The sequence below is a fragment of the Brachycentrus maculatus genome, unplaced genomic scaffold (genome assembly GCF_059751285.1).
Source record: "Brachycentrus maculatus isolate JH-2025_06_01 unplaced genomic scaffold, ASM5975128v1 h1tg000087l, whole genome shotgun sequence".
Taxonomy (NCBI): domain Eukaryota; kingdom Metazoa; phylum Arthropoda; class Insecta; order Trichoptera; family Brachycentridae; genus Brachycentrus; species Brachycentrus maculatus.
Genome location: NW_028280841.1, coordinates 1,254,922 through 1,282,768, shown reverse-complemented (window position 1 = coordinate 1,282,768; position 27,847 = coordinate 1,254,922). Strand labels below are relative to the sequence as shown.

At 32.3% G+C, this 27,847-nt stretch overlaps 1 protein-coding gene across 3 annotated transcripts in view; it reads left to right on the top strand.

Annotated features, from left to right (window-relative positions):
* Snap25 (Synaptosomal-associated protein 25kDa) overlaps window positions 1-27,847 on the top strand; it is an 88,591-nt gene that overhangs the window by 59,007 nt on the left and 1,737 nt on the right. For 2 of the 3 annotated variants that reach the window (XM_088257790.1, XM_088257791.1), the window contains exons 5-8: window positions 9,746-9,863; window positions 10,730-10,858; window positions 13,811-13,955; window positions 19,677-21,404. In XM_088257790.1, coding sequence (XP_088113916.1) covers window positions 9,746-9,863; window positions 10,730-10,858; window positions 13,811-13,955; window positions 19,677-19,739 — 455 coding nt within the window. In that variant the 3' untranslated portion in view covers window positions 19,740-21,404. Of the gene's footprint in view, window positions 1-9,745; window positions 9,864-10,729; window positions 10,859-13,810; window positions 13,956-19,676; window positions 21,405-27,847 lie in introns of those variants that run through there. The other variant, XM_088257792.1, reaches the window with a different exon arrangement.

Sequence of the window (27,847 nt, the reverse complement as noted above, 5' to 3'; positions counted from 1 at the left end):
TTGAAATGATTTTTGACAGTGGAATGAGCACTTTCCTAATGAATGTATGGTAAATTGATATGTGACAGATTTTAAAATGATGAAACTAAAAAGAAATGTGCAGCTGATATATTAAGAAAGTGTTTTGTGGTTTGAACATGTGGAGCGAATGGATGACAAGAGAATTACAAAAGAAGTATATTTGGCAGGAGTTTATAGGTGAAAACGGCCATGAATGACCAAATCAACTATATGTATGAAAGTTGAAGCGGCTAGGAGTGTAAGCCAGGATAGATGCTTGTGACATTCCACGCTCTCTGCCCACCCTTGCAGAGAAGCGGCGTAATGGTAGCAGTAATAGTAGAAGTAGACATTAGCATTATATATTCTATCCACTTTTCATTTGTTTTCCATTTACAGCTTTAAAGAAATCACCATTTTCATGTAAAGATTTTTTGGAGGTGATTAAATAATATCTGAGAGCTCACTTATGTGAAAATGATTCAAGATTGTGTCCATTTTTAAACAAATACAGAATACGCAGACATACAACAGAACATCTGAAATATAACTGTGGTTTTTTCTGCATTATTACTTTATTGTGTGTTGAAAATAATATTTGCCTTTATTTCACCCACGATCATTGCAAAGGCTATCATCAAGATGGCATTTCCCGTGTAATGGTGGCTGAATTATTGAAAAACAAGAGTTTCCACACACAGCAATATAATAATGTAAATGATGATTTGTAGACATGGAACTCCCTTTGAACAATAAAAAAATGACAATTTAAACAAATCTTTCTCTCACGGATCATCTCAAAACTGCCAGTGGTGGGACGATATTCTCATGAATTGAACTTTTAGAGTTTGGAAGCCATTTATAACCTAACCTAGTTTGTAGGGGTTCAATAATATAAAATAACCTGTAATATAAATAACTTTTGTAATATAAATAACCATTGTAATATAAATAAATAATTATGGTAATAATTTAGGATATGGCACATATACTTATGGATGACTTTTTTATTTTTGTCTCTTTAATAACGCAAAATTAAAACTCTGAACTGATCATAATATCCAAGTATCGGTGTGAAGCGCTAACTAGAAATATAAAAAAGCATCTTTGGCATGTTGCTGTTATATTCAAAATTGACTTCGATTTACACGATGCTAAATATCAAATCCTGATTTCAATTATTCCGCTTGACAACACTGTGAAGTATTCAATGTGGAAAAAGTGGGAAGAATGAGATCTCTGCTTAGCAATATCTCACCACTTGAATTGTTGACAAACTATATGTTATAGAGATGACAGTCTGTATGAAACTATCCAAGCTAAATATATCAAGATGGTTTATTATATGGGAGGTTGTTGGTCCTAGTAACAGGAGAATATAAGCGCTAAAATATGATCATTTGCAAGTGCCCAGTATCTTGCTTAAGTATAATATAACATTGCCTATAATACCACCTTAAATGGACTATACATTTTGCTGTCATATCGTTTAATGTAAAAATAGCACCCTCAAACCGAATTCTCTTTATTTTCGATCACGCTGTACATAAAATAACCCAATTAAAATATGCCATCCATCATTATTTGTGACGTTTCTCAAATTGTTTAATCTGGAGCAGTATGCCGCCACCATTCTGTCGTATTGTTAATTTATTTTGGGAGCACCTTGTTGATTTTATTTCTTATTTGATTTACTTTTAGTTTTTATTTTTGTTTTCGGTAGGCGCCAGTTATGATTTAGTGTTTGATTCTATTCTCTTCATTTATTGGTTTTGATGAATTGAATCGATGTTACGACGTGCAATGTTTCATATTTAACTTTACTTCAAAGTGGACCATTTCAATTATTCAATAAAGAAAAATGTGTTTTTAAATTATAAGTTATCGTTTTATCGATCATACATACATTAATTCATTCATGTAACAAGCAGGCTCGCAATTTGGCGGGATGATGAAATAAACATTTTCCAATAATTTAAAATCACAATTTAATAAAAACATGATATTTATTTACACCTTTATATTATTAAAGAAGCATGTATTCTCAGATACTTCATTTCTTTGCCACAAGAACCGCGGTAGTTTACCCCTTACTGAATTACCGGCTTATATAAATGTAATGCAGGACTGTTGTCAAAATATGGAATTGCATTTGTGCTTGTTAAATTATATCTTTCAAATTACTATCTGATTCTTTTGTTTTTCTTCTTTTAACCCTTATCCGCACCCAATGGTGTATAGGGCACTGCATCGTATGGAAACGTAGTTTGGGGACGGTAATCAACCTTCCCCACCCACCCTACTCAAAAGATCTTTGAAAGGAAGAAGATCTGAGACGATTTTCGAGGTTAAGGAAAATGCGACGAAGGAGCTGAAGGACATCATAAAAGAAGCATTCCGGGACTGTTTCCAAAAGTGGAAACACTTTCGGGATAAGTGTGTGCGCCGGGGAGATGAATACATACTTTAAAGGGAATCCAGACATGTAACTTTTAAATACAGTTTATTTTGTTTTATAATGATAGTCTATGTTTTAAATGAACAGACTTCGTATAATTTAATTTTCCAACAAAAGTTATTAAAAAAAAAAAAAAATTGTCTTCAACTGACCGCCATTTTTTTTCTAAATATTGTTCAAGTTGTGATTGACAATTGTCTGTAACTCGTGGCAGCATTTCCTGGTTTATCACTCTGATTTCTAGAGTGATATTGGCGTTTAAAACTCATAGCTTTAAGGCCTATTTATGAAAACCCTAGCCTTCAAATATCCCTTTAAAACAAAGGCTGGTCAAATTTGGTGAGATTGCCAAGCCATCCGGAAATATGTACTTAAATTCGCGCAGTACGGTTTAAGAAGATGAAACTGTTATTTAAAAAAAAAATGTTAAACTGCATTATATGTGTCCAATAAAAATAAATGAGTTTAGCCGTTTTGTTAGTAAATCCATAATAATGCTCTGAAAACCTTCAATACCAACATTTTGAGTGTGTCCAAATACTTGTTCACAAAATCTGAATTATCTCCAATTACAGGAGTCTGTAAATCCCCAGACTTCCATATTCTTCTTCATCTTTAATGAAATGTCAAAAAATCACCTTCAATACCCATTGTGCCACCATTTGATCCTATATTTATGACAATATTTGCTAGGAAATATGCTTACTAAATTCGGTTCTGAGATTTGATAATTTAAAGATAATAATGCAATCAATGCACAAATTTAGTTGCGTATTTCAAACCCTTGATATAATTGGCAATATGACATCGAAAATTTTTAAGAAATATGTACTGAGAAAACGTAACGTATACCATCCCGATCGGGTAGCCAAAAAAGTAATAGTTACCCATTGGTCACATGTATAGTATTGACCGCAGTCAATGTATCATTTTGAATATCATGTATGCATTTTGATTAGTTCTACTTCTTTTCGCTTTGATTATGTTTTACGCTGATGACCCCGCATTGATGACAATGGTATCTACTAGCCTAAGTGAATTATCTGACTAACTCTTTCCATTTTTGGGGAATATATCCAAAATTAAACAAGGTTATTGGATCGAATTCTACTTTTATTTACATATATCACTCACTCCTTTCAAGAACGTCATAAATCAAAAAACATGATTTTTCGGGAGAACATTTTTAAAATTTAAAAATATAATACAATGTATTTAAAATAAATATCAAGCCACTTATTGAACTTTTTACTGTGTAACAGATTATTTTAGGTAAAACCTGAGGGTTTTTTCTTCATTTGAAAAATATTTAGTATATTTAAAAAAATAATAGAACAATACTTTTTCCTTTTAAAAAAATGCAAAAACAACACTTTCTGCCGTGTAGCAGGTAAATATTAAGTTAAAAATATGCCTCTTTTGCTGGGATATGGTACATTCCGAAAACATGCACAACTGAAAATTGGCAATTTTTGATTTATGACGTTCTTGAAAGGAGTGAGCGATATACGATAATATGTGACGCGTTTCGTCTTATTAAGACATTATCAACACAGTGTTCAAACACATCACATATTATCATATACATGTAAATAAAAGTAGAATTCAATCCAATTAATTTCGGATATATTACACAAAAATTTAAAATGGAATTCTACCAACTGTCTGCAGTTACAATAAATAACTCTTTGCATTGTTGAATTATCTTTCTCTCTTCTTCAGTGTGTAATCGGTGTACTCTTTTCCTGTCTGTGTAATTTCTACCAGTGAAGTTGATATGAAACATTGCATCATAATTGTTAGTTGAGCACAGAGTAGATAGTAGCGCTTGATACTGACACACACAAGTCTTCCTACAGATCCGACTCTCACACATGTCCCTCACCTCGCTACTCACCCCAGTGACACTCCACACTCGCTAGCTTTACACACCATCCACACACATCTCTCTCTGATCTCTCCAGATACCCCCAGACCTACCGCTAACAACAAACCATTCTTTCAGATTCATCTAAATCGAGTGTAGAAATTAATACAACTTTCATTCAAAGTCTTTGGGATTTATTTGTGATAATCTAAGTGATTCATTTCACCTGTCCGCATCTTTGTTTACAAATGCTGGTTTTTACTATTTATTGACATCTCAACACGGATTAAAAGGTTTTTATTGAGATGAGAATATAAAAACCAGGTCATTACGTGGTTAACGGCCTGTTATTGGCTGGTTTAAGTGATCAATTTATACACTGCAACATTCACCATTCTACATATGATTGACAACTGCACTATGCAGATTTGGGAAAGTTGTAACTGTCCTTCAAGTAGCAACACATGTGTGTTATTGTGAATAACTTCATAGTTGACATCTATGGTTATAATTAGTATTGTTTAAATGGTAAACCGTAGAGTGTAATTAAAAAGGTTTCTGTTTACTTTCTTTAAACTTACTAAATTCAACTGTAGGTGTCGCCTATGATTTTTTTTATTCATTCATACCACTTGAATTGTAAATACGGCTTGCAGAAATTTGGGTTGTGTGATTGTCAATTATGGTGAATATAGTGTATAACGTGATCACTCAAACTAGGCGATGACAGGTCGCAAGCCCAGGATTCCATATTCTCATTCTATAAAAAGATAAGGTCTTTTTTGAGACTTAACTTAGAATAATTTTTTTATGAAAATAATTAAATTTTTGCAATTGAATCCCAATTCTTGATTTCGGTCATAATTTTGTTCAATAACTGGTATCACAGTTGAAGACCTGATCTTCTCGAATCGGTTTAAAGTCAATTTTTATTCCATTAGTGAAGAAGTTATGATCTCACATATGAGTCTTTAATTTCTGACACTCAATTTAAAATATCTTCATCTTTACACGAGGATAATAATACGAGTCTTTAATTCTTTAATTTGCTGTTTTTTCTTGTTCAATTATTGAGAAACAAATTCCACCAAAATGAATACAGCCATTGAATTGGACATATCCGACGTAGTGTAAAGATGAATCCACCAATATGTCTTCCACTGAACTCATAACTCATTTACAAATTCAACCAACAGGTGTTTACAGATATTCTCTCCAAAATAATATTTTTACTACGACATCCACATATTTATGATATGAAAACATGTTACTAACATTCATTTCATATATTCTCATTTATATAACGTGGGAAGTTTATTGTTTATCGAAAACAAAAATGTTTAAATCAAATGGAAAATCTAAAATATATCACTGACTTTGGAGGATTACATTACTTTTGGTCTGATTACATTTGATTCTGGCTTTTGGTTTATATAATGACTGCTTCATCTACTATAAAAAAAATTTATGGTCTATATTTATGGGGCTTAAATATTTAAAAAAATCTTTAAAAAAATTGCTTTGTTCTAATTTTATGCTAACTCGATTATATTATATAAATAATATATAATAATATAAATAATGATCAATAATGATTTGGCATTAACTTTGTGAAATATCATGAGGACTTTAATATTAAAAATAAACACTCTAGTTCTCAGCATCTGTAGTTCTCAAAACTAGTCGTGTTTTCATTAATAAAATCAAAAAAGTGGTCTTAAACAAGTGTTCAATTTAAATTATACTAACTCTGTTAAGGCGACCCCAGATTTCCAGTATTTTACTGCGTTTTATATATAAATATACAATTTTCAACTGATAAACAATAAATTTTCTACTATTTTCCCAGTGAGGTTTATAAATTATGCAAAAATATAATATCTTTCTCTATCATTTTCAATATTTTTAGTACATTTTAACCAAGTTACAACTTCTGAACCGAAGCTGAGAAATAAATTTTACATGTCGTATTATTTTGTATATTTTGAAATGTTTTGTAACCCTCGCTGACACATTCTTAATGTATATTGTTGTCTACATTAATAAACTAATAATTTACTCTTTCAGAAATATTGTACACCCCACGATAAACTAACCAATACATCAAAGACAAATTATATAATCAAAATGTCCGCATTCTTAAAACATATTTACATCGATCTACTTGTTCAGTTATTTTTTACATTGAAAACTTTATCAGATTTACAGATTTTTCTACACAGCAAATAATACAATTTGTAAAAACTTAAAATCCTTCTCATCAAGCCGTTATACATTTTGTCTTTATGTTACAAAAGCAAATCTTAATACATTACCAAGAACACAAAAAGTTTCCAAATACAAATACGGTAGGGTCTCTGTAATCCGACATATTAGACTGCGGGATCCAGATTACTGCATTTTCTAGACTATGGGTGCAGGATTACTGAATTCACTAAACTGTGGGTGTAAGATTAATGAATTTTATAAACTGTGGGTGCCAGATTACTGTATATACTGGACTGTGGGTGCAAAAATTACTGAAAATTGTCAGATAATTGAATTTCAAATAGAAAATATTATTATTGAAATAAATCGTTCCGGTTTTATCAATCTAATCATTGCGCAATTTAGATTCCTTTATAAAGTAACTAAAAAAAACCAGTACTGAAATGTGCTCACATTTAGTATTTTGTTGGGTTGTGATAGCATTGTTGACTTTAAGTGAGTGGCTTGTGGTTCGATACCCATTTTACCACAACTCGATTCTTACTTTCAAACACTAGCTGGAAGTAATAATATAAATTAACAAATAATAAAAGATCTTCTTAAGATAAATTCTTATAAAATTCGACACTATAAAAAATTCATTTTTATCAGGAAAGTTGGACACAGCACGCACAGCACCTGTGTAAATTTGTGCTTCAAATCAAGCTCATTTTGTGTAATTTGTGGATGACTTTTGTCATCAGTGTTTTCACACTCAAAATACATATGTCTTCGCTATCTTTATGAAATCAGTATGCCAGAAATTATGACATCGTTTTCAGCAGTGCTGGATTACTGTATGTATATATATACGTCGAACTAGAGAGACTCTACTTTAACCCTGAGCCTGCCCAGTTTATCTGAATGTTTAAACTAAATTTGTATGTAAATACTTTCATGAGTAAAGTTGAACCAATGAAACAGAGTTTTATCTACAATATTTAATTAAATAAGCCGTTTTTTAAGTCAGAGTTTCAATTTGTGCGATATATTTGTAAATGTATCACCCACTATGGAAATGTTGTAAAACGCCCATTACATTTTTAAAAAAATGCATGTCTGATTTAAAAAGAAGATATTTTGTTCTAAAACGCATAATCCTCGAGCTGTAAACTTATGATCATTGTTTTCAATGGAGGATAGTGAATGTTCGAATCACAGTTTCCCAAAGTGGTCTATATAGACGGCCATAGATTGATTTCAATTTACAGGGGTTTATGTCACCGGTGAATAACAGCCGTCCAGACCTGTGCCAAAAACTTTGCACAAACATGTTTTGATTCATCAAGGTGAACCGGCACTATGTCCGAAGTCAAAAACACATTTGAGGTCAATTTTGTTTAGGAAAATTCAATATTAGGCAGGCAGAAGGCCTATGAGGCAAAAAGTTTGGGAATCAATGGTTGTATTCAGAAAAGTTGTTTAATTATAATGAGTTTATATTTTTCCTTGTTTTGATAACAATTTTACCATAATATTTTAAACAAACAAGAAAAACAGGTTTGGCGATTTGAAAAAAAATCCTTGTCAGTAATTTGATAGTGAAATTTAGTGCCAAGATTTTTTCTTAAAGATCAAGACTTTTTTTTTGCAAAAATGGTCCATTACAAATTTAGTGGACATTGTAAGGGCGAAAAGAATAGTTTTTTTTTACTAAAATTGTATTTCTATTTTTCACAAAAAATTTGTTAAATTTGTTAATATTATTAACAAATTGAAATTATTATCAGCAAAAACTGTGACACAATCTCCCAGCTCGACCGCCAAAATACACTTGCGTCATTATCGTTTATTGACGGACTGCGCTTTTGGCAAGAAGAACAGGCCTGCAGGCTAGGGGTTAATGTATCAAAATGAACACAGTACCTTGCCTTACATTATTTTCCACTGACGTATTGACACAATATGAAATATCAATGAAATACTAACATACGACGCTCGTCGTTTATCTGGAAACATATCCACACACTGTTCTGTGTCTCTTGGCTTTCCTTGGTAATGTATGAGGAATGTGCTGGGAACAAGTCCCGCTGAGGTTTGCCGCTTAGTGTTAAATATTACATGTTTGTTAGTATCTGAAAAACGACAGGCTGTTTTTGATATCCGTGAGATGGGTGAGTCGGTACACCTGTCGCGATCCTCTCTCTCATGATGGCACGTTAGATTTATTCTGGCATATCTATCACATACGTATCGTACCAACTCAATAATCGCTTATTAACTATTGGTTTAAAATCATTCTATTCTATATGATAAATTGCTTTAAAAAAATAGCAGTATTTAAAAAAATATATTATGAGAAACTCTGTTAAGATAACTTTGTAATATTTTTGTCCATTCTCAAATGAATATGTTTTCATTTGGATAAGTATATTTTTTATTGTAAAATAAAATAACTATATTATTTTTTCCACATATATTATTATAAATGTTTAATTGTATACAATTTCTATCTTCCATTGTTTACAATTTCTCTCAAAAACAGCCTGTTGTCGATATAATGACTGTTCGCAAGTGTCCAGCCAAGTGGAGATTTTTTTTTAAACAAATTTTGAAATCTTCAATTGGCAGTGACACGATTACACACTCTAACAAGCTCTTTTGATTCATTTGAGATCATTTTTAATTTGAAATCTTTAATACTATTCCGGGCTTCTGGACTTCCTAGGGAATTTTGGTCTGAAACCAAAATACGTGAGAAATTATGCCTAAACTTGAATCAAGGAAGCTTGTTTGAGCTCTTTACTTGAGTAAAACTGTGTCTGTGAACAATTCGGTGAGTTTTGTTTCAGGTATTACTTTTACTCAGGTTTGATACAAAGAAATTTTATGAAATAGTGATTCAATTTGAATATTTGGATAGTAACCGATTGAAGCGCTAAATTTCTTTGAAGTTTCTTTGTTACACACGGTCTGTTTTAAAGCGAATCTCCAAAATGTTGTCAAATTGAATATATATGATAGAGTGACATCTGTGTTTCAGTAGATGTAACTAATGTAAGTGACATCTGTGTTTCAGTAGTTGAAACTAGCATTATAAATGAAACACGTATATCAGTTTTTGGAGCTGTGATTTTGGAGGTTCGCCTTATGGACGTAGTTTTTTTATTCTTCCACGAATTAAGCAATTAACCGGCGGTTTTGTGTCCCTCTTTGCCTCGGGCAATAAACAGAACAACTGGACCGCATCGAGGAGGGCATGGACCAGATCAATGCCGACATGAAGGAGGCCGAGAAGAATCTCTCCGGGATGGAGAAGTGCTGCGGGATCTGTGTTCTTCCTTGCAACAAGTATTCTATCTTTATTGGCCCACTGTTCATTTTTATAAAATTATTTCCTAACATCCTGCACACATGATTTTACACACAATAAAGCCATCACTATCCGAATTCTTTAAAAAGTAATATCGAAACAAAATGATTATCAATTAAGCTTATTAATTCATCTTTTACACTTACCCGCATATGATGATACATAAGGCACTGCATTGTATTGACGCAGTATCATGATCATTGCTTACATGAAAGCAAGGTTATCAATCCTGTGCTTCAGGAAATATTACCAAGACACCGGTCAAACGCTTTACAAGATAAATAAAACTCAAACTTTGTTTTTAACCACTTTTATTTTTGGTATTTTTTTACAAACCGGTTTCGACAAGCACCTTGCTCTTTCAGGGATGGATACGTAATGAATCCATCCCTAAGAAGACAAAGTGCTTGTCGAAACCGGTTGGAAAAATATTACCCAAAATAAAAATGTTTAAATACAATGTTTTAGTTTTTGAATCAGCATTAAAGAAAAAACTGAAACATTTTAGATTATTTACAGGAGTAAATCTTGTTTCTTCTAATCTACGTGTTTGAAAAATCACTAATATTTTGTATCAATAAAATCACTAAAATTTGTTTTGATCCGTCTGGGAAACGAACCCTGGGCTTCCAAGCACAGTAGCTAAATGCGCCAACATTTTGGAAGCACACAATAATGCGATGTTAGAATAATACACCTCACCATTTCAGTATCACAGCACTCTATTGGTGACAGAAATGCCCCCAAGAATCATGACACACGACACAATGACAACACCACCTTGAAGGGTAATTTGAAGGCGCAAAGGGTGGCCAAGTATATAGAATTATGCGTTGTTTTTTAGGAGCGCATCGTTCAAGGAGGACGACGGAACGTGGAAGGGGAACGATGACGGGAAGGTGGTCAACAACCAGCCCCAGAGGGTCATGGACGACCGCAACGGCATGGGTCCGCAGGCCGGATACATCGGGAGGTAACTGCACATTTCCTAGTCTTCTTCTGTGGTCCCAATCCTGTGAATTGGTTTGCTGCAACAAATGTCACCGCTAGCAATCATAACAATAATTTAGGATTGTTTAAAATACTACCTTTAGGACGTTTCAATGTGATTGAATTAAAAAAAAATTATATTGTGCCACTCCATGTAGATAAAAAAATATTGTTCTGGTAACTTGTACTTGGTCTTGACCAACACCACTATTACCACCGTCTATCTGTTGTTTGAAAGATATCGTTTCTTGCTAATGTGCTAAAAAATTATGTTTCCTATAAATAAGATTGAATAATTTAAAAAGCGTCATTTTAATGCAATACTACATCAAGGGCGCTTCACTGTGAATGAATTGGGGAAAAGGAGATAGTGGAAATGATTTAGCGAACAAATGCGTTTTTAGTTTTTTTCTAAAGATCATCTCACTCCACTGTTTCCAACTACTGGTGGAAGAGCATTCCAAGCCATCGGTCCCGCAACAGCAAAGGATCAAAATCAACATTACATTTGTGAACAAACTCAATATAATTGTATTGTGAATGTTGTTGACAGTAATAAGATGAAGGTATTGTGCTCAAGCAATTTCAAATCTCATACAATAGAAGACAGACAAAGCCCTCTGACATCTCCGTGTGTCAAACACTCTGTATACATTGACCCTTTGTCTATCAAAACCCGATATATCGGCTTTCAGTACTCTGGCGAGAAAAACCGGATCAGATGGATCTGACGTCATGATTTACAAAAAGTATTAGATTTATTTTGGACAGTATGTTAGGGATTCCTTCAGGGTTGTGGAAAAAAAATTGATTCATCTTATGTTTTTTCTTTTCTCTAATAAGTTAAACACCGATATTTATAATTAAATGATCATTAATATCTTACAATCAGTCATATTACAAAAATACTTAAAGAGAAACGAGAAAAACAAAGTACATTGAACCAATCTTATTTTTGTAAAAAGTAAGTTGTGTAAAGCTGTGATATTCTTCAAATATGTGTATTTTTACATGTCAGGGTTAATCAAGTATGCAATAAATTGATACAAATATAATACTTATATTTCATAACTAAAAAAAAAAGATACATTTGTTACTCACACCCCTACTCTATTCCTGTCAATACCGGATGACGTCAATCAAGTCGATAAGTCGTTTGATTAGCAGTGTTATGCGCACGGCGTTAAAAGGAGGTGGACATTAAACGAACAGCATTTACTTGTTAGTAATTTTTTTTTAAATGTTGCATACATTCAGGTAACCAAACTCTGGAAGATCTTTTTGTTGCTTAGATGAAATTTAAAAACAGATCTATTTCAACAATGGCACAAAGTTTTTATAAATTATTGAACACATTTTACTTTTGAATCATTTATGTTTAAATCGTGATATTTCTAGCAAAAGTAACCCCAAACGTCCTTGTTGCCAAAAGGTTAAAATAAGACAATATCATACTTAACATTAAACTTAACTAAATGGCGTATTTAACAAGTAACTTGGATACACGATTGGATTGGATGTCATGAACCCTAATAGCCGAATATAAAGTAGGAACTTACATGAGTCGCAAATTTGTCAAGTTTTATGAGCGTCCCAATGTACTATTCCAGAATAGACCATAAAAAGGTCAGACATTTCCACTGTGTGATCATTTTTTTATTATTATTGCTACTGACGTAAACTTGTTACTTCTCTAGGGACTATTAAACCGGCATAGCAAATCTTTTTTATCACATTTTTTGTGCCGCTAGCTATAAACTATTTAAATATTACTGCCGGCTTACTTTTATTACTTCCTCAGGCCTTCCTCTTGGACTTCCACAGTTCTCTGTTGGACGTGACACTCTTCCAGTGTAGGCCCGCGACTTGCTTAATGTCATTGGACCATCTTGTCTGGCTGCGCCCTGTTTTAGGCTTCCAGTCAAGCACCGCACTTCGTCCATCTATCCTCAGACATAAGTGCCACATGACTTGCCCAGTTCCACTTTTGTTCCACGATTCTTTGAGGCACATCTGTTACCTTGGTCTTTCCCCTTATCCAAACATTAGTTTTTCGCTCCCTAAGGAGGTCCCTTCTCTCCATTGTTCTTTGTGTTACCTGGAGTTTATATATGGTTCGTTTTGATAAGGTAAATGTCTCAAATCCATATCTGAGATTTACTGGCTAACCGATGTGTAACATTTTCTATAATTTTCGCAACTTAGTTCATTAAATAAATTTTCTTTGCAAGAGAGGTCTGTCAGGAAGCCTAGATGCTAGACATATCAGATCCGGGAATGTGGTTGGGACAGATTTCGATGCTATCCCTTATGTTGTATATACCATATTTTACGTACTATAACCTGATAATGTTATTCACATTTTATTTTGTAAATAAAATAACTGGTCAAATTATAATTTGATATAATTATAATTATAGGCATGATTTTCAAAATTTTATGCAGCTTAAAAGCTACATAAATAATTTAAAAACATATTTTCAGACATCTCCCAATATGTAAAAATAATTCGGGGTTTGGATCTTGTATGAGTCAAAATAAAAAGATATCAGCTAAATAAAAGTTTTTCAATCCAACCATAGATGGCTGTTATGAACTCAGTGATGACGTGTCATGTGATTGACGATATATGTATGAGTTCCAAAAATTTGAGTAGTGTGGTTGTCATGGGTAGAATGGTGAATGTTGCGCTGTAAAGTGACTTTACTACACTTCTATATTTGTTCATCTTTGCTGAGATGTCAAAATGGTATTTTTAGTTCTATTTTTGTGAAAAAAATACCCGACCATTAATAAATAATAGAGTGATTACTTATTTCGTTTCCGGGAATGGAATCCGAGATCTACAGCAAGGTAGCACCGCTGTATGGAGGCGGACAGTCAACAACATAACGTAGCTAAGGAACTAAGGAACCTGTCCTCTTGCCTGTTGCAGAATAACCAAGGACGCCCGCGAGGACGAGATGGAGGACAACATGGGGCAGGTGAACACCATGATCGGGAACCTGCGCAACATGGCCATCGACATGGGATCCGAGCTGGAGAACCAGAACCGCCAGATCGACCGCATCAACCGCAAGGTAGCTCTTTCTCCACTACTACTGACAATACTTTACTACTTCACGTGTTTTGCAGCAGGCAAATCTCCAGTACAATCACCTTATCATCTTTATTCTAAATCTCGAGGCGAAGTGTGCGGGTCTCTAATGTTCATATATCGCTCACTCCTTTCAAGAACGTCATAAATCAAAAAACTAATTTTTCAGGAGAACGTTTTTAAAGTTTGAAAATATAATACAATGCATTAAAAATAAATATCAAGCCACTCATTGAACTTTTTACTGTGCAACAGATCTTTTAAGGTTAAACCTGAAGGTTTTTTCTCCATTTGAAAAATATTTAGTATATTTAAAAAAAATAATAGAACAATACCTTTTCTTCTAAATGCTAAAACAACACTTTCTGCCCTGTAGCGGGTAAATATTAAGTTAAAAATATGCCGCTTTTGCTGGGATATAGTACATTTTCTGGGCATTCCGAAAACATGCACAACCGAAAATTGACGATTTTTGATTTATGATGTTCTTGAAAGGAGTGAGCGATATGCAAGGCATGTTATTTAAAAAAAAAAAAAAAAAATTAATAAATGAGAAATAATTCTGTTTTTATTAAATTATTGAAAGAAATATTAACAAACTAGAAATACAATATTAACAATTTATCGACGCAGTGTCGTCTTAGTTGTCCATTATATGAAGAATAGGTCATCACCCATACGCTTCAGGTTAGATTGGTATTCATTGTTTTTGTTTTTTTCAATCCCTGCCTTAACACAGAATTTTGTCTGGCTCGGTCATTAACGAAATAAAATGAATGCCAAAAAACCAATATAATAAAACAATCTATTGTTGTTTTTATTGTAAAGAGCTAATGTCCAAAATGTACAAGCACAAATTTCTCGTAAAATCACTACACACTGGTTTGATTTCAGCCTGCTGCAAAAATCATTTCAAAATTATTTAAAGTATATTGTTCTTAAATTTCATAAAAAACGTGTCAAGTCTTACGATTCTCTCGCTTTTTTGCATGCAATAAATTATGAATAAAAATAAAACTAATGAATTATTGCAATTTTGTGTCCGAGTCTTTTTATTTGATCAATGTATTTTTTATTACAATTTTGGATGGCTTCGATTCTTATTATTATCGAAGGCTTTGTCAATTATAATTTGCCAAATGGTTAATTCCTGAAACGATATGAATTTTAGCTTCCATTCAAATTTTACTCATCATATAAGCTGATATTTTCATAGACCAAATGGAAAAAATTCATGTCATACCCAATGTATTATCATAAATGGTAAATATTTGCAAGAAAAGACGGGTCTTTTATTTCTGTATCCTTTTGTCTGCTTTTAAATTAAAAAATGACTCATTATAAAGAGTAAAAAATGACCTCTTTCTTTTCTTAAATATGTTATCTTTTCTCGTAATACATTATGTTTAAAGGAATTGATACAAAATGCCCACTGACAACACAAAATGGCCAGAAAGTTTCTTCACAGCTATTATTGTAAATGTCACACGAAATTATCATAGCCGGCACAACAATTATTATAATCGGGCTCAATAATGATTATAGCCGGCACAATAATGATTATAGCCAGCACAACAATGATTAAAGCCGACACAGTAACGATTATAGTCGGCACAGTAATGATTATAGCCAACACAATAATGATTGTAGCCGGCACATAATAATCATAGCTGGCGCAGTAAATCATTATAGCTATTACTATAATTATTATAGCCAATACAATAATAATTATTGCTGGCGCAGTAATCATTATAGCCTGTACAAATTTATTAAAACCAGCGCAATAATGATTATAGCTCACGCCAATAATGATTATAGCTTGCATAATAATAATTCACTCACAGAAGGGGAAACTTTCTGCCGCCATTTAGTTCCGTGTGCACTATTTTACTTGTATGTTTAATAAACTACATTTTTCCCTTCATTATCTCACCTTGTCCATGCGTTGTGTCTGCCCTTTTCATGTGACTAATGCTTTGTGTTTGTTCCTTTACGTCTTTCAAACCTTACTTCATCTTAGTTCTTTCGCACCTATTTATTTCACGGGAAGCTCAATCAGAAACGGTAATTGGTCATCAACCGACACATGTCATAAACACGTCTCTTAAAAAATCTAAACCTTTCCCCATACAGTTCATGAAGTGTACTAGATTTCAATAGATAGAGTATCAATGCGACAGAAGCTGATGTCTTATGAGTATGGTGCTGCAATAGCCACAGTTAGTTTTGTAAAAAAAAGGTTAGTTAGTCATTATTGTCATTACAATCTTATTTATGATTTCTTTGTTAATTTCTTATATAGGTATAAAAATTACCATATCCTTTTTTTTCATCATACATGTCCCAGGTTCGATTCCTTGTGGATAAATACAAAACAATTGTTAATAATATAAGTATATTTATGGTTATTTAAAAAAAAAATAACTGTGATGCAACAGTCTCTTCATCAGGGCAGCTACTTCACTAACTCACAAATATTACTGCGAACTAATATCGTAGGATTATTTTTTTGGTAATGTATCCAAAATAAAACAAAAGTATTGGATCGAATTCCACTTTTATTTTAATATATACAATGATATAATAACGTGATGTGTTTCGTCTTATCAAGACATTATCAAACAAAAAAGAAAACAAAAGCGTTTGATAATGTCTTGATAAGGCGAAATGCATCACATCATATATATTAAAATAAATGTCAAATTCGATCAATAATTTTGTTTTATTTTGGATACATTACAAAAAAAAGTAAAAATGGAACTAACTGCATTTACAATAGATAAAATCATAGGATTATTCACATAATATCAGCACATACACGGTAAACACATTAGTGTAAATTGTAAATATATGAATGAGAAAACAAAACATCCAAAAAATATATGTACATATGTTGCATATATTATATGTATATATTTATCTTCACTACAATGCTGTGATACAATTTTCTGCTTCTCAGTAGCGGTCACAGCGTTGATGTGCTTCGATACAGTCGAAGCGATTGACGGGTGTTAGTTTTGCTGTCTTGAGTTGTGGTTTCTGAGTTGGAACCCACTCTGCCACAATTTTATGCCTGTTTTCAATAGTGAACCACTTAAGCTCGCAAAAATAGTACAAAATTACAATATTTGTGTATACAATGAGAACACAAATATATATTTATTTTAAAATTCTGTTAGGGTCAGGGTCATGGCGCTAGTTTCTGATTCCGCTTCTCGCCATCTAGTTTCACGTAATCACTGTTAGAGGAACATTCACCCTTCAGCCTGAGAGCATGCAGTTTCCCAAATTATTTACTTGTGCAAGATGTGTCTCACCCTCACAAGCTATTGTACATACCGAGATTACTTCTCAAATGACGACAATCAGCCACAAGCGACAGAATAACTTTTGGCATATCAAATTGGCAACATCGTCACACGTTTCACCACCGTACCACCCTTCTGTCACCTCCTTCCACTCATTCTTACCGGGTCCGCATTACCTCTTTAGGGATACGACGTACTAAACATTGTGCCATCTTCTTTATACAAATACCTGCCGGGCATCTATCTCTCTCTTTCCATACAATATTTTCAGTTGTTCATACCAGTGACGGACAAATTAACGACAATACATTTGTTAGATTCTTCAATCCACTTATTTAATGGGACCTTCTTCTTCTTCTTTGTGTTACATAAGATAATCAAACGAACTGAGTTCGCCAGTTGCCACTTGACGCTTGTTGAAATTTAGCGATAAACGACCAATTTATACCTTTTAATTTTTTTTTTTTTGGTTTTTCATTTACAACATTTTGAGTGTGCCAAAATACTGGTTCACAAAATCTGAATTATCTCCAATTACAGGAGTTATTTTCATATTCTTTTTTGACATCTCATCAAAGATGTATTTTTTTAACACTTTTTAAATATATATTTTTTTTAATATTCGGTTGAACTGAATAACTTTTAAATTCCAATTAAACTCCTTAAATAGAAAATAAAATATCTTGATGTTTTTAGTTCTATTTTTGTGAAAACATCGGAGCATTAAATGGTTACATATACCAATATTATCGTATTTATTTTAATTTTTAAAGGATATATTTTCATATATCCTTTAATAAATTGATCCTGTTAATAAATTGTACCATGAATGGTATACCCTCAACTTCATTTGATTTCAATAAATAGCATGTCGTCATTGTCGTCGCATGTCTCTTTAAATATGTGGATTTTCCAATCATTTGATCAATATATACCACTTACTCCAAACTATCATTCATTAAGTACATATAATGCTTGACACCCATCACATTGACAACATGACTATCCGTGCCTGACCTTTGAGACATCCTGTTTCTGTACTAACCTCTGTCATCCTTCTCCACCCTTCAGTCATCCGCCCTTTCTCTCAGTGTGCCGGGCTTGTGTGTTCTATCTTCCAGACTCCCTCATCCCGCAGTGCGATTGTTCAACTACCCTCGAATGTTACACCCGGATCTATTCTGGTGTTCTCAATTATTTAAACAAGTGTTAAAAATTACCAGTTCAAAATTCTTAATCCAATCTCGGCTTAAACTGATGGCCAAGTTGATTGTCAACTCTTTGTTAAAAAATTACAAACAATTTATGACCAATTGATATCTCAATAGAGATACAAAGAGGTTTTTGCGGTGGGAATATGAAAGTCTGGGCATTTTGTCATTGGGTGGTTTGAGTGTTCACTTTAAGGTGAGACTGACCTCCACATTTCGTCGTAACGTAACATTCGCGACGAGCATCCGACTTTGGATGGAGCACTCGGAGTTCTGAGCGGCGAACAACTCGGCTCGCTGTTACGTGTTACGATACGAACAAATGACTCCGGTCAGTCCCCACCTTTATTGAGGCATGTGCAAGGCAAGAAGACACCTGCCAAATATAATCAACAGCTGTGAGAAAATATTTAGTGAATAGAATCATCATTTAATTTTGAGAAGCGAATGCCACTTCAGTAATTGAATGATTCAGTGTTGGCATTCTACGTGTTTTAATATTTTTGTCTTATAGAGACGAAACAATCTCTAAAAAAGGAACACGGAAGTATTGGGGCATTTACTGGGCTTGCATATCATCGACTGGCCTAAGCAATTTCATTTAATATCTCAAAAGTTGTTCATAAATAATATCCCCTCATGTGTCTCTATTCGTGCGAGTTTGGAGAATAAAGAAATTTAAAAATGTTGCATTTTTAGATCTTCCGTGTCGAATGTAATCCATTTCAGACGTGTATAATGTGATCACTTAAACCAGGTCATGATAAGTTGAAAGCCCTGTAAAAGACTTTTATATTCCCTACCCATAAATGACCTCATCTCGATGACAAATTTTGAAACAATCCGTCAGAGGATAAATCCAATTCCAATTCCAGCATTCTTACAAAGATTTGGATATATTGTATTGTTAAATGCTATTTGAAAGTGTGTTGAAACACACTTTCAAACAAACACGACCAGGTGATTAATTGAAATGAATCACCTTGTCGTGTTTGTTGTATATTCGTTGTCCGCAATGTGACGGCCAGCGGGCAGTAGGCAGTAGGCCGGAGTAACCGAGGTTCGGAGTTACACAATCGCACCGCCATTCCCTCCCGATATTCTCGGCGGAGAGCCATCCCCGTGATCACCCATAAACCCGATGGCTGTCAGAAATACAAACCATATCTCCTGTTGTCTCGTCAGGGCGAATCAAACGAAACGAGGATAGCCGTGGCCAACCAGCGAGCCCACGACCTCCTCAAGTAACTCGGCCACCCGAGCTCACTGCCCCCGCAGCGGGGGGCCACACACAGACAGAGATAACTCAACCGCATGCTACCCACACACACACTACCGCAATCCGCAACCTTGCAGGACGCCGACCTCACCTCACTCGGACTTCTCTCCTCGCTACGGTCTGATCTCTACAGAATGGAAAGTTTGTGTAATCTACTGTTTTCCTTCCGCTCTCTTAGGGATAAATGTCGCTTACCTTTCAAAACCATCAGTGTATCTGTGAATTCATTTTACTCTTAATTTGTATAAATTACTACATTTTATATCATCGTGCCTAGTTATAAATAAATAATTGTTTTGTAAGTAAACAAAACATACAAAAATTATTCATTTTTAATTCATTTTCAAACACCGTATGAAATGATATAGAATGCATAGAAACATGTGTCACAGTGGATTTTAAGGAATAGTGGTATTTACTAGGTAAAACATTAATTAAAAATTAATAGATTTTACCACAAAGTGACTGCCGAATCAATTGATGAAAAAATATTCAGCTTATTTATAAATTGCACCAATTTCACCACGCAGGAGATGCCGAGTTCAATTGGATTGATCAAAATAAATATAAGTATTTTTTCACTGCTGAATCGAAAAATTGATCACCTTGGCTTATAATCAATTATCAAATTGCATCAATTTGATTCAGTGCCCGATGCACTAAAAGGTGCGGATGCGGATAAGGGTCAATACATAGTAGTATAAATTGTATGTAATGTTTTAAAAGAAGATTCCTAAAAAGTGTTAGAAGAAATTTCACTACTGCAGTTATATTGTAATTTCTTTACAAGCACTTGAAGATTAGAGCTGTTTACTTACCAGTTGAATATTATGAGTATTATGAATACTAGGCACGGTGATTTTGAACAAACTGTCTTTATATATTATATTTCGTAAAATATGAAAAAATTACAATATCAGCGCTTCAAACATTTAAATAAATTAATATATATCTCCCTCTTTCTCTCCATTAAAATATCCTTGCATTTTGTGTAAATTAACCCTTTTAGTGCCGTACAGTTTGGATAGAACTATCTATAAGCGCGATCGCGCCCTTCGGGCACTGAAACGGTTGATGTGTGGGAAGGAATATTTTACTCTGTCCCTTCAGCGTTGGAGATGTTTGCAGTCGAGTCAATATTATTTGTAGCACTGAGAGAGGATTAAAAGAAAGATGATTAATTATAAATTAAAAAGAAAAACGTAGATTTGTCCGCTATATCATTTTAATTGTAATATTTAAGTTAACGTTAAAAAAGGAGGCAAATGAAGCATATTGTGATAGTGTCAGGATGGCTCTTCTCTCGTCATGTTGGCGACGCTTGTTGCGATTGGTCGACGGTAATTACCCGCGGGTAAATGCGGTACGGTCCGCGGGAGGAAGGGTGCCGGAGTACGCGTAGACTTAAGGCAAATTGTTAATTACATTACATATTACATTTCTATATTGTATCCGTGTTGCCGTTACTTGACACTTGTTAAGTTGAAATTATTGACACAATCGTTGAGTTGAATTAATGTTACACTTTTATATGGTGTTCTCAACTGTGGGTTTTGCTAAAAGTACCAACTTGTTTTCCGCTCTGCATACTTTTTACCCTATTATCGCATTGAATATTGAAATTCAGGGTGAAATGTGATAAAAACAATCTTATGAAGTACAAATGTTGCAAGTCAAGTACTGTGAAGTTTAACAGAGCCCACAGTGACAGAATCAAATATATTTTAAATAACCCATAGGTGAAGCCTGTATTCTTGTAAAAAATTAAAATAATAAAACTAATCACAATTGCTATACATAGGAGTAACCACTTTTTATTGTATTGAATCTGATTCATTTCAGTTTTGTCTTTCAAGGATGTGTAAATTTACACTTGGAATCTGTCAGTTGAGCTTAAAAATTTTACACTCGAAATTTGTGTCATGTTTGGATGGAATTTTTTTTTATTGTAATTGTGCCACTTTTGAATGAAAATTTTCACTTGGAAATCCCGTCTTCTTTTTTATGGCCTTTCACCCTTCTAGAGTGTTCTAGCCAGGAAAATCCTGTCAATTTTACAGGAGAACTTTCATTTCAAATTTGTATCACTTTTAAATTAAACATTTTCACTTATAATTTGTGTCACTTTTGCGTCGAAAATTGTCACTTGAAATTGGTGACATATTTTCATGAAATCTTCTCACTACTTAAGCAATACTAGTTTTGAAAAAAAAATACCATTTGTTATAAAAATATTACGTTTCAATGTATAAATTATAAATGTGTGAAAATGTCCAGATTTTAAATAAAGTGTAAACATGTGATTTCAATTTTGTCTTGCAGTCATTATGAATTTACACATCTCTGGTTTGACAAAACTGGCAAACATAAATTCCAGAAAATTTGATACCTATAATTATCCTCCCGAAATATTCATAAATATATTTTTAATAATCCTTTAATCAATTTCCTTCTATTGAATAGGACAAGTGCATTTAATTTTAAAGTTTAATGACTAGCTTTTAAAATCTCATTAGCGCAATTTCTACTTAAATCGAATGATCAAAATTTACTTCTTCGTGTTAGCTAAATGTATGTCTAAGTATTCGTGGAGAGTCTCTCCACTTGACCCTTTTCCCAGATAACTATTCAATTCTGGAGACTATTTTTAATCTTATTATTTTAGAAATATGCCGTCTGCGTGACGCAAAGTAAAATGTAGGGAAAGTATTTGAATTATTTCAAAATATGATTCGACTTAAGTATTGTGGTTAAATGGATACTTTAAATATAAGAATAAAACACTTGTATTAGACCATTTCTAAGAGTTGATTAATATTAACATGGCTAATTTTGAGAACCACAGATGTCCTCATCGATAGGTGATAATACAATTTTTGTTGTTGTTTATATTTTCACTGTGTACTTTTCGAAACTAGTCAAGTTTACATTAAAAAAACTCAAAGAAGTGGTCTCTATACTTGTGTTTTATTTATTAAATTTAAATCATCTTACTAAGTTAATATCAAATCAATAATGTAATAAGGCAAATCAGTATGAAACTCTAATCATTAAATGAATATGTTATTCAACACATGCAATAATATCCATGTCACATTCCTTTTACATTTTTAATGTTATTGTATTTCACGTGACCATATCTTTTGGTTAGGTAACACTAACACGAGGCATCTGTCAAATGTATTACGCTATTAATAATATGGCGACAAATTAAAAATGAACTAAATCTCCGTTTTGAATTTGAATCTCAGATTTAAATTCATTTGAAACATGTCCCCGTTTTTCACATATTTCAAATACTTTCCCTTACATTTGCACTTTTCATTAATATTAAGTTTATTTATTGTATGGCATTATTAGCCTAAATATCGAAGCGTTTTAAGTTATAATTTTAAGGTGCCTCCGATTTTCGCATAACTTTGCGCGGTGCCTTTTATGATTTTGAAAAATGCAATAAATTGTATTGACATGTGCGTAGGTTAGCGTGTATTAAATTGTCATCAAATGACTTGAGAAAATTTGGCAAATAATTTACTGAAAAAGGTCACAAAGTCAGCCGGAAATAATTCATATTAATAATATATTACTGCATATTATATATTTATCGAGATAAAGTTATCAATTGCTGTCGTAATATTGGATGGATCAATGGAACTATGAATGGGTTTAATTCCCATAGGTTACTTTTACAATATTAATTAAACTTTTTTTGACTGTCATTTATTATTAATTTTTAATGCTGATTTGTGTCAACAATTACTTTTGCCCTGAGAATAAATACGACTCGTGTCTAAGGATGTATTATTATTTAGTATGTATTTGGACTACATTTTTTCTGATGCATTTTCTTAATCAATGCATTTCTCAAACAACTCGCCTGTTAGCCGATAGATTTGAAAGAATATATACTTACTAGTTAAGTACCTGCAGTACCTACCCGAATGAGAATATAAATAATTAATAATCCAATATTATATAACTTATTATAACTGACTAATTTGAATAATAATAATATGAATGATTCAAATATTTAGCAAAAGATGGCACCCTACGTATGTAAATTTTCAATTAGGTTTGAACAAATGCTGTTAACCACGTAAAATGATATAAAATACGCAGGTTGTGTCATTACTGAATTCGGTTATAAGATTAGATGATATAAATAAAGTTAATAATGCATTCAGTGCACAAATTTAGTTGCCTATTGCGTATTTCAAACCCTGAATATAAAAGGCAATTTGATATCAAAAATTTAAGCTGAAAATAATGTAAACTGAAAAAAGTAACGAATACCATCCCAATTGTTTGACTGAAAAAGTAACAGTTACCTATCAGTCACTCATTGCGGTTACAGACCATATAATTTTACATCCAAGGACTAAGTATTTCCATATTGAAATTATTACCTTTACAACAATATAGTATAATAATTCGTAATAGTCATTCATTTGGTGCATTTAAAATAAGTTTTCTCTTAATTTATTACATCGATCGACGTCCATTAATCTGTAATTTTATGTGTTGTTTTATTTTTTATTACGTAATTTTAAGTTATACTTCCCGAAGTACATTTTTGAAAAATGGCTCGGCTCGCTGGTTTGTGACAGGTATAAATATTTTTCTATCACATAAAATAATAACAGTCGCAATAATGAATTATGATGACATATCTAACCTATATACCAAGCCAATTTATTCCTAAAAATTAAAACATAAATAATAAAAAAAATTAAAATGTAATAGCTCATTAAAAATACAATACATAGTTATAATTGTGAATGTTATCCTGTATATTTCATATTTAACCATTTCTATTCGTAAAGATTAGATGTCAGATATTATATGTTTGTTTATACATATGATTATTATTCTTTTGCCAATATATACTATCGTTAGTTTTGGAGATTAATTGTTTTAAAATCTTAATTATTGTATAAATATTTTATTGTAAATGATATATAAATTTCAATATAACAACGAAATAGTTTTTTATTTTGTGTACTCCTTTTAGAACTCTAACGGATACTTTTAGTGAAGACCCGGTTAGCTCATTTATTTGGTATTAAGATACTTTGTATAATATAATAATGTGGAACTATGTATAATAAACATTATTAGTGTATTAAGTACACTGTTCGAATAACTCCCTGTAGTATACATTACAAGCGATGAACAAAAAAAAAACACGCTTCTATGGACAGGCTTAGTAGTTGTAAACAATCATCAACATGTGTATAAAGTCATATTGTCATTTAGATGGCTGGTACATACACGCAAATAACTTCACAAATGCGTATGGCTAACCACCCGGTGTTTGTAGAATTGCAACCTGGCAACCATGGATATATTGAGAACGACCAACCTAGTGACATTACTGAAATGTTCCTTCACCTTACCGAGCCACCGCGATTGATTGAAAACAAAAATAGTGAAATTTAAATAAATGTTACTAGTTTTTTACCACTTGAGTTACATTTATTTTATTTATTTCTTTAACAAGAAAGTTGTTGTCCTATCTTACCACAAAGTGAATGCTGAAATAATAAATAAAATAAATAATGAAAATACCCGATGGTACAACATATCTCCGCCACTTTAATGTGGGACCAAGACCAGACAATAAAGAAATTGCCATAGAAATACATGACTAGCAGGAAAGGCTGTATACCAAAAGATAGAGAGAAACCGGATTGTCCGCCATATGCATTTGTTAAAACATTCGCCTGCGTGTAGCCCGCAACAGAATACTATCTGCTGTCACTGATCAATCAATATATGTAGAATGTGTGTATTATGCATATATATATATATATATATATATATATATATATATATATATATATATATATATATATATATATATATATATATATATATATATATATATATATATCTTATATATCTCACGTTACGACAAGAAAACCTACAGCTGAAGGGGACTCAAAATGGGAAATTTGTATAAATGAAAGTGTCCTTTTTATGTCAAATTTGCAGAATTAACTGATATTGTCGTATTAATGTTTAAACACCACCCACACAAGTACAGTACACACTCACACAAACCAACTCTGCACTCGGATTAAGTAAGTACCCCTTATTATATTATTTGGATCTTTCAGTGTTTGAATGCAACACGACACATCGCTACTTAGTGCATTCTCCTGTGTGTCATACTCGAATGTCAATTAGCTGCACTGAACTATTTGACTTTTTGTAATTTCTGTGTATTTATTACAGTTCGCATGAAGGTGTTGCAGTCAAACGGATATGTTTTACTTTATCTGATAGATAGATGACAAATTCATAAACTAAATGAAGAAATACAACCTTTTTTTGTGTGTCCAAAATACTTGTTCACAAATCTGGATTATCTCAAATTATAGGAGTTAATTTTCATATTATTTTTTGACATCTCATCAAAGATGAAGAAGAATATGGAAGTCTAGGCATTTACGGGGCTTTTTGGCGTTTCTCATGTGTGTGATTATAATCCAGGATTTGGACCTCACATACTGATATAAGAGTTTCTGCTTAGTAAAAAGCTTCTTTTCATCTCACCAATAGATGTCTTTAATGAAGTTCTAGTGATTCAAGAACAATGTTTCTGAATCGGTTCATATATATATAACTTCCAAGAATTTGATTAGTGTGGTTGTCAATAACGGGTAGGATTGGTGAATGTTACACGTGTGTAAAGTGATCATTTAAACCAGCCTATGACGGTCGTCAGCACCGTAAATTCCCAGACTTCTATATTCTTCTTCATCTTTGATGAGATGTCAAAAAATAATATAAATGAAAATATTTCTTAACCCACTGTACACTAAAATACTAGTCTTGCGATATAATTTCTGACTTGATAATGTAATATGCTGATAACCCAGAAATATGCCAACGGCAATAACATCATTTATATAAATATTTTCTAAAATTTAGTCCGCCTCCGTAGTGTAATGTAATGGTCAGCACGCTTGGCTACCGTTCTGGAGGTCCCGGGTTCGATTCCCAGGGGGGGGTCAAATAAATATAAGTGATTTTTTTACTCTAATATTTATTTAATATTACCCTGGACTGGTACCTGAAGCGGAGGGCTGATCACCTTTCCTTCATATGTAAACGATCAAGATAACACTGCGTTTATATGAAGCAGTGCCCTATGCACCATTGGGGTGCGGATAAGGGTTTTATTATTATTATTTTCTTAAATAACATCGCTTATATAAATAACCCAACAATCCAAATTTATTTAGTTACAAAGTTAATATTATTAACTTTCAAGTTTAGAAGTTTCCATGATCAATTTTCTTTACAACCATTTTGACTTTCTTTAAAAAATTACCGTCTAATGAATTTCTTTTAAATATTTATGAAATTCTTTTTATTCTCTTTGATGTTATTTTATATTCATTATGATTTTTAAATATTAATTATGGATTTCATTTATGACCATTATGATTTTATTAGTACTCAAAAATATTTAATTTATATTAATTATGAATTTCTTTACGATCATAATATTTGTATTTAAAATCATTATGATTTTCTTAATCAATTGTTTATTTAATTAACATCATAAAATTTTTATGTTTTCTCCCAATAATTTTAATGAATTTCAAAATCATTGTTTTATTTGTGTATGTGCTCAAGGTGATTTTCTTTATATTAACTATATTTTTTTTACAAAAATAATGTTTTAATTTGTACTCACTTTGATTTTGTTTTAATTAATTTTATTTTTATTTTACATCATTATATTTAATGTATACTTATTTACTTCTCTATTTTAAAAAGAATAATTATAAATTTCTTCATGATTACTATCAATTTACATAAATTCACTATGATTTAAAAAATATATTTATGAATTTAGCAACCGTAATTTATAATTTTCTTTAAACTCACTCTAACTTCCTTTTTAAATTTATTTTAAAGTAATCCTTATGATCAATACGATTTTTCTAAATGACTATTTATTTACAAACATAATTGTGAATTTATTAAAATAAACATTCTCTTTAATCCATGTATATTTGCAGATATTTTTTTATATAAACATATTGTATACAACAGGACCTCT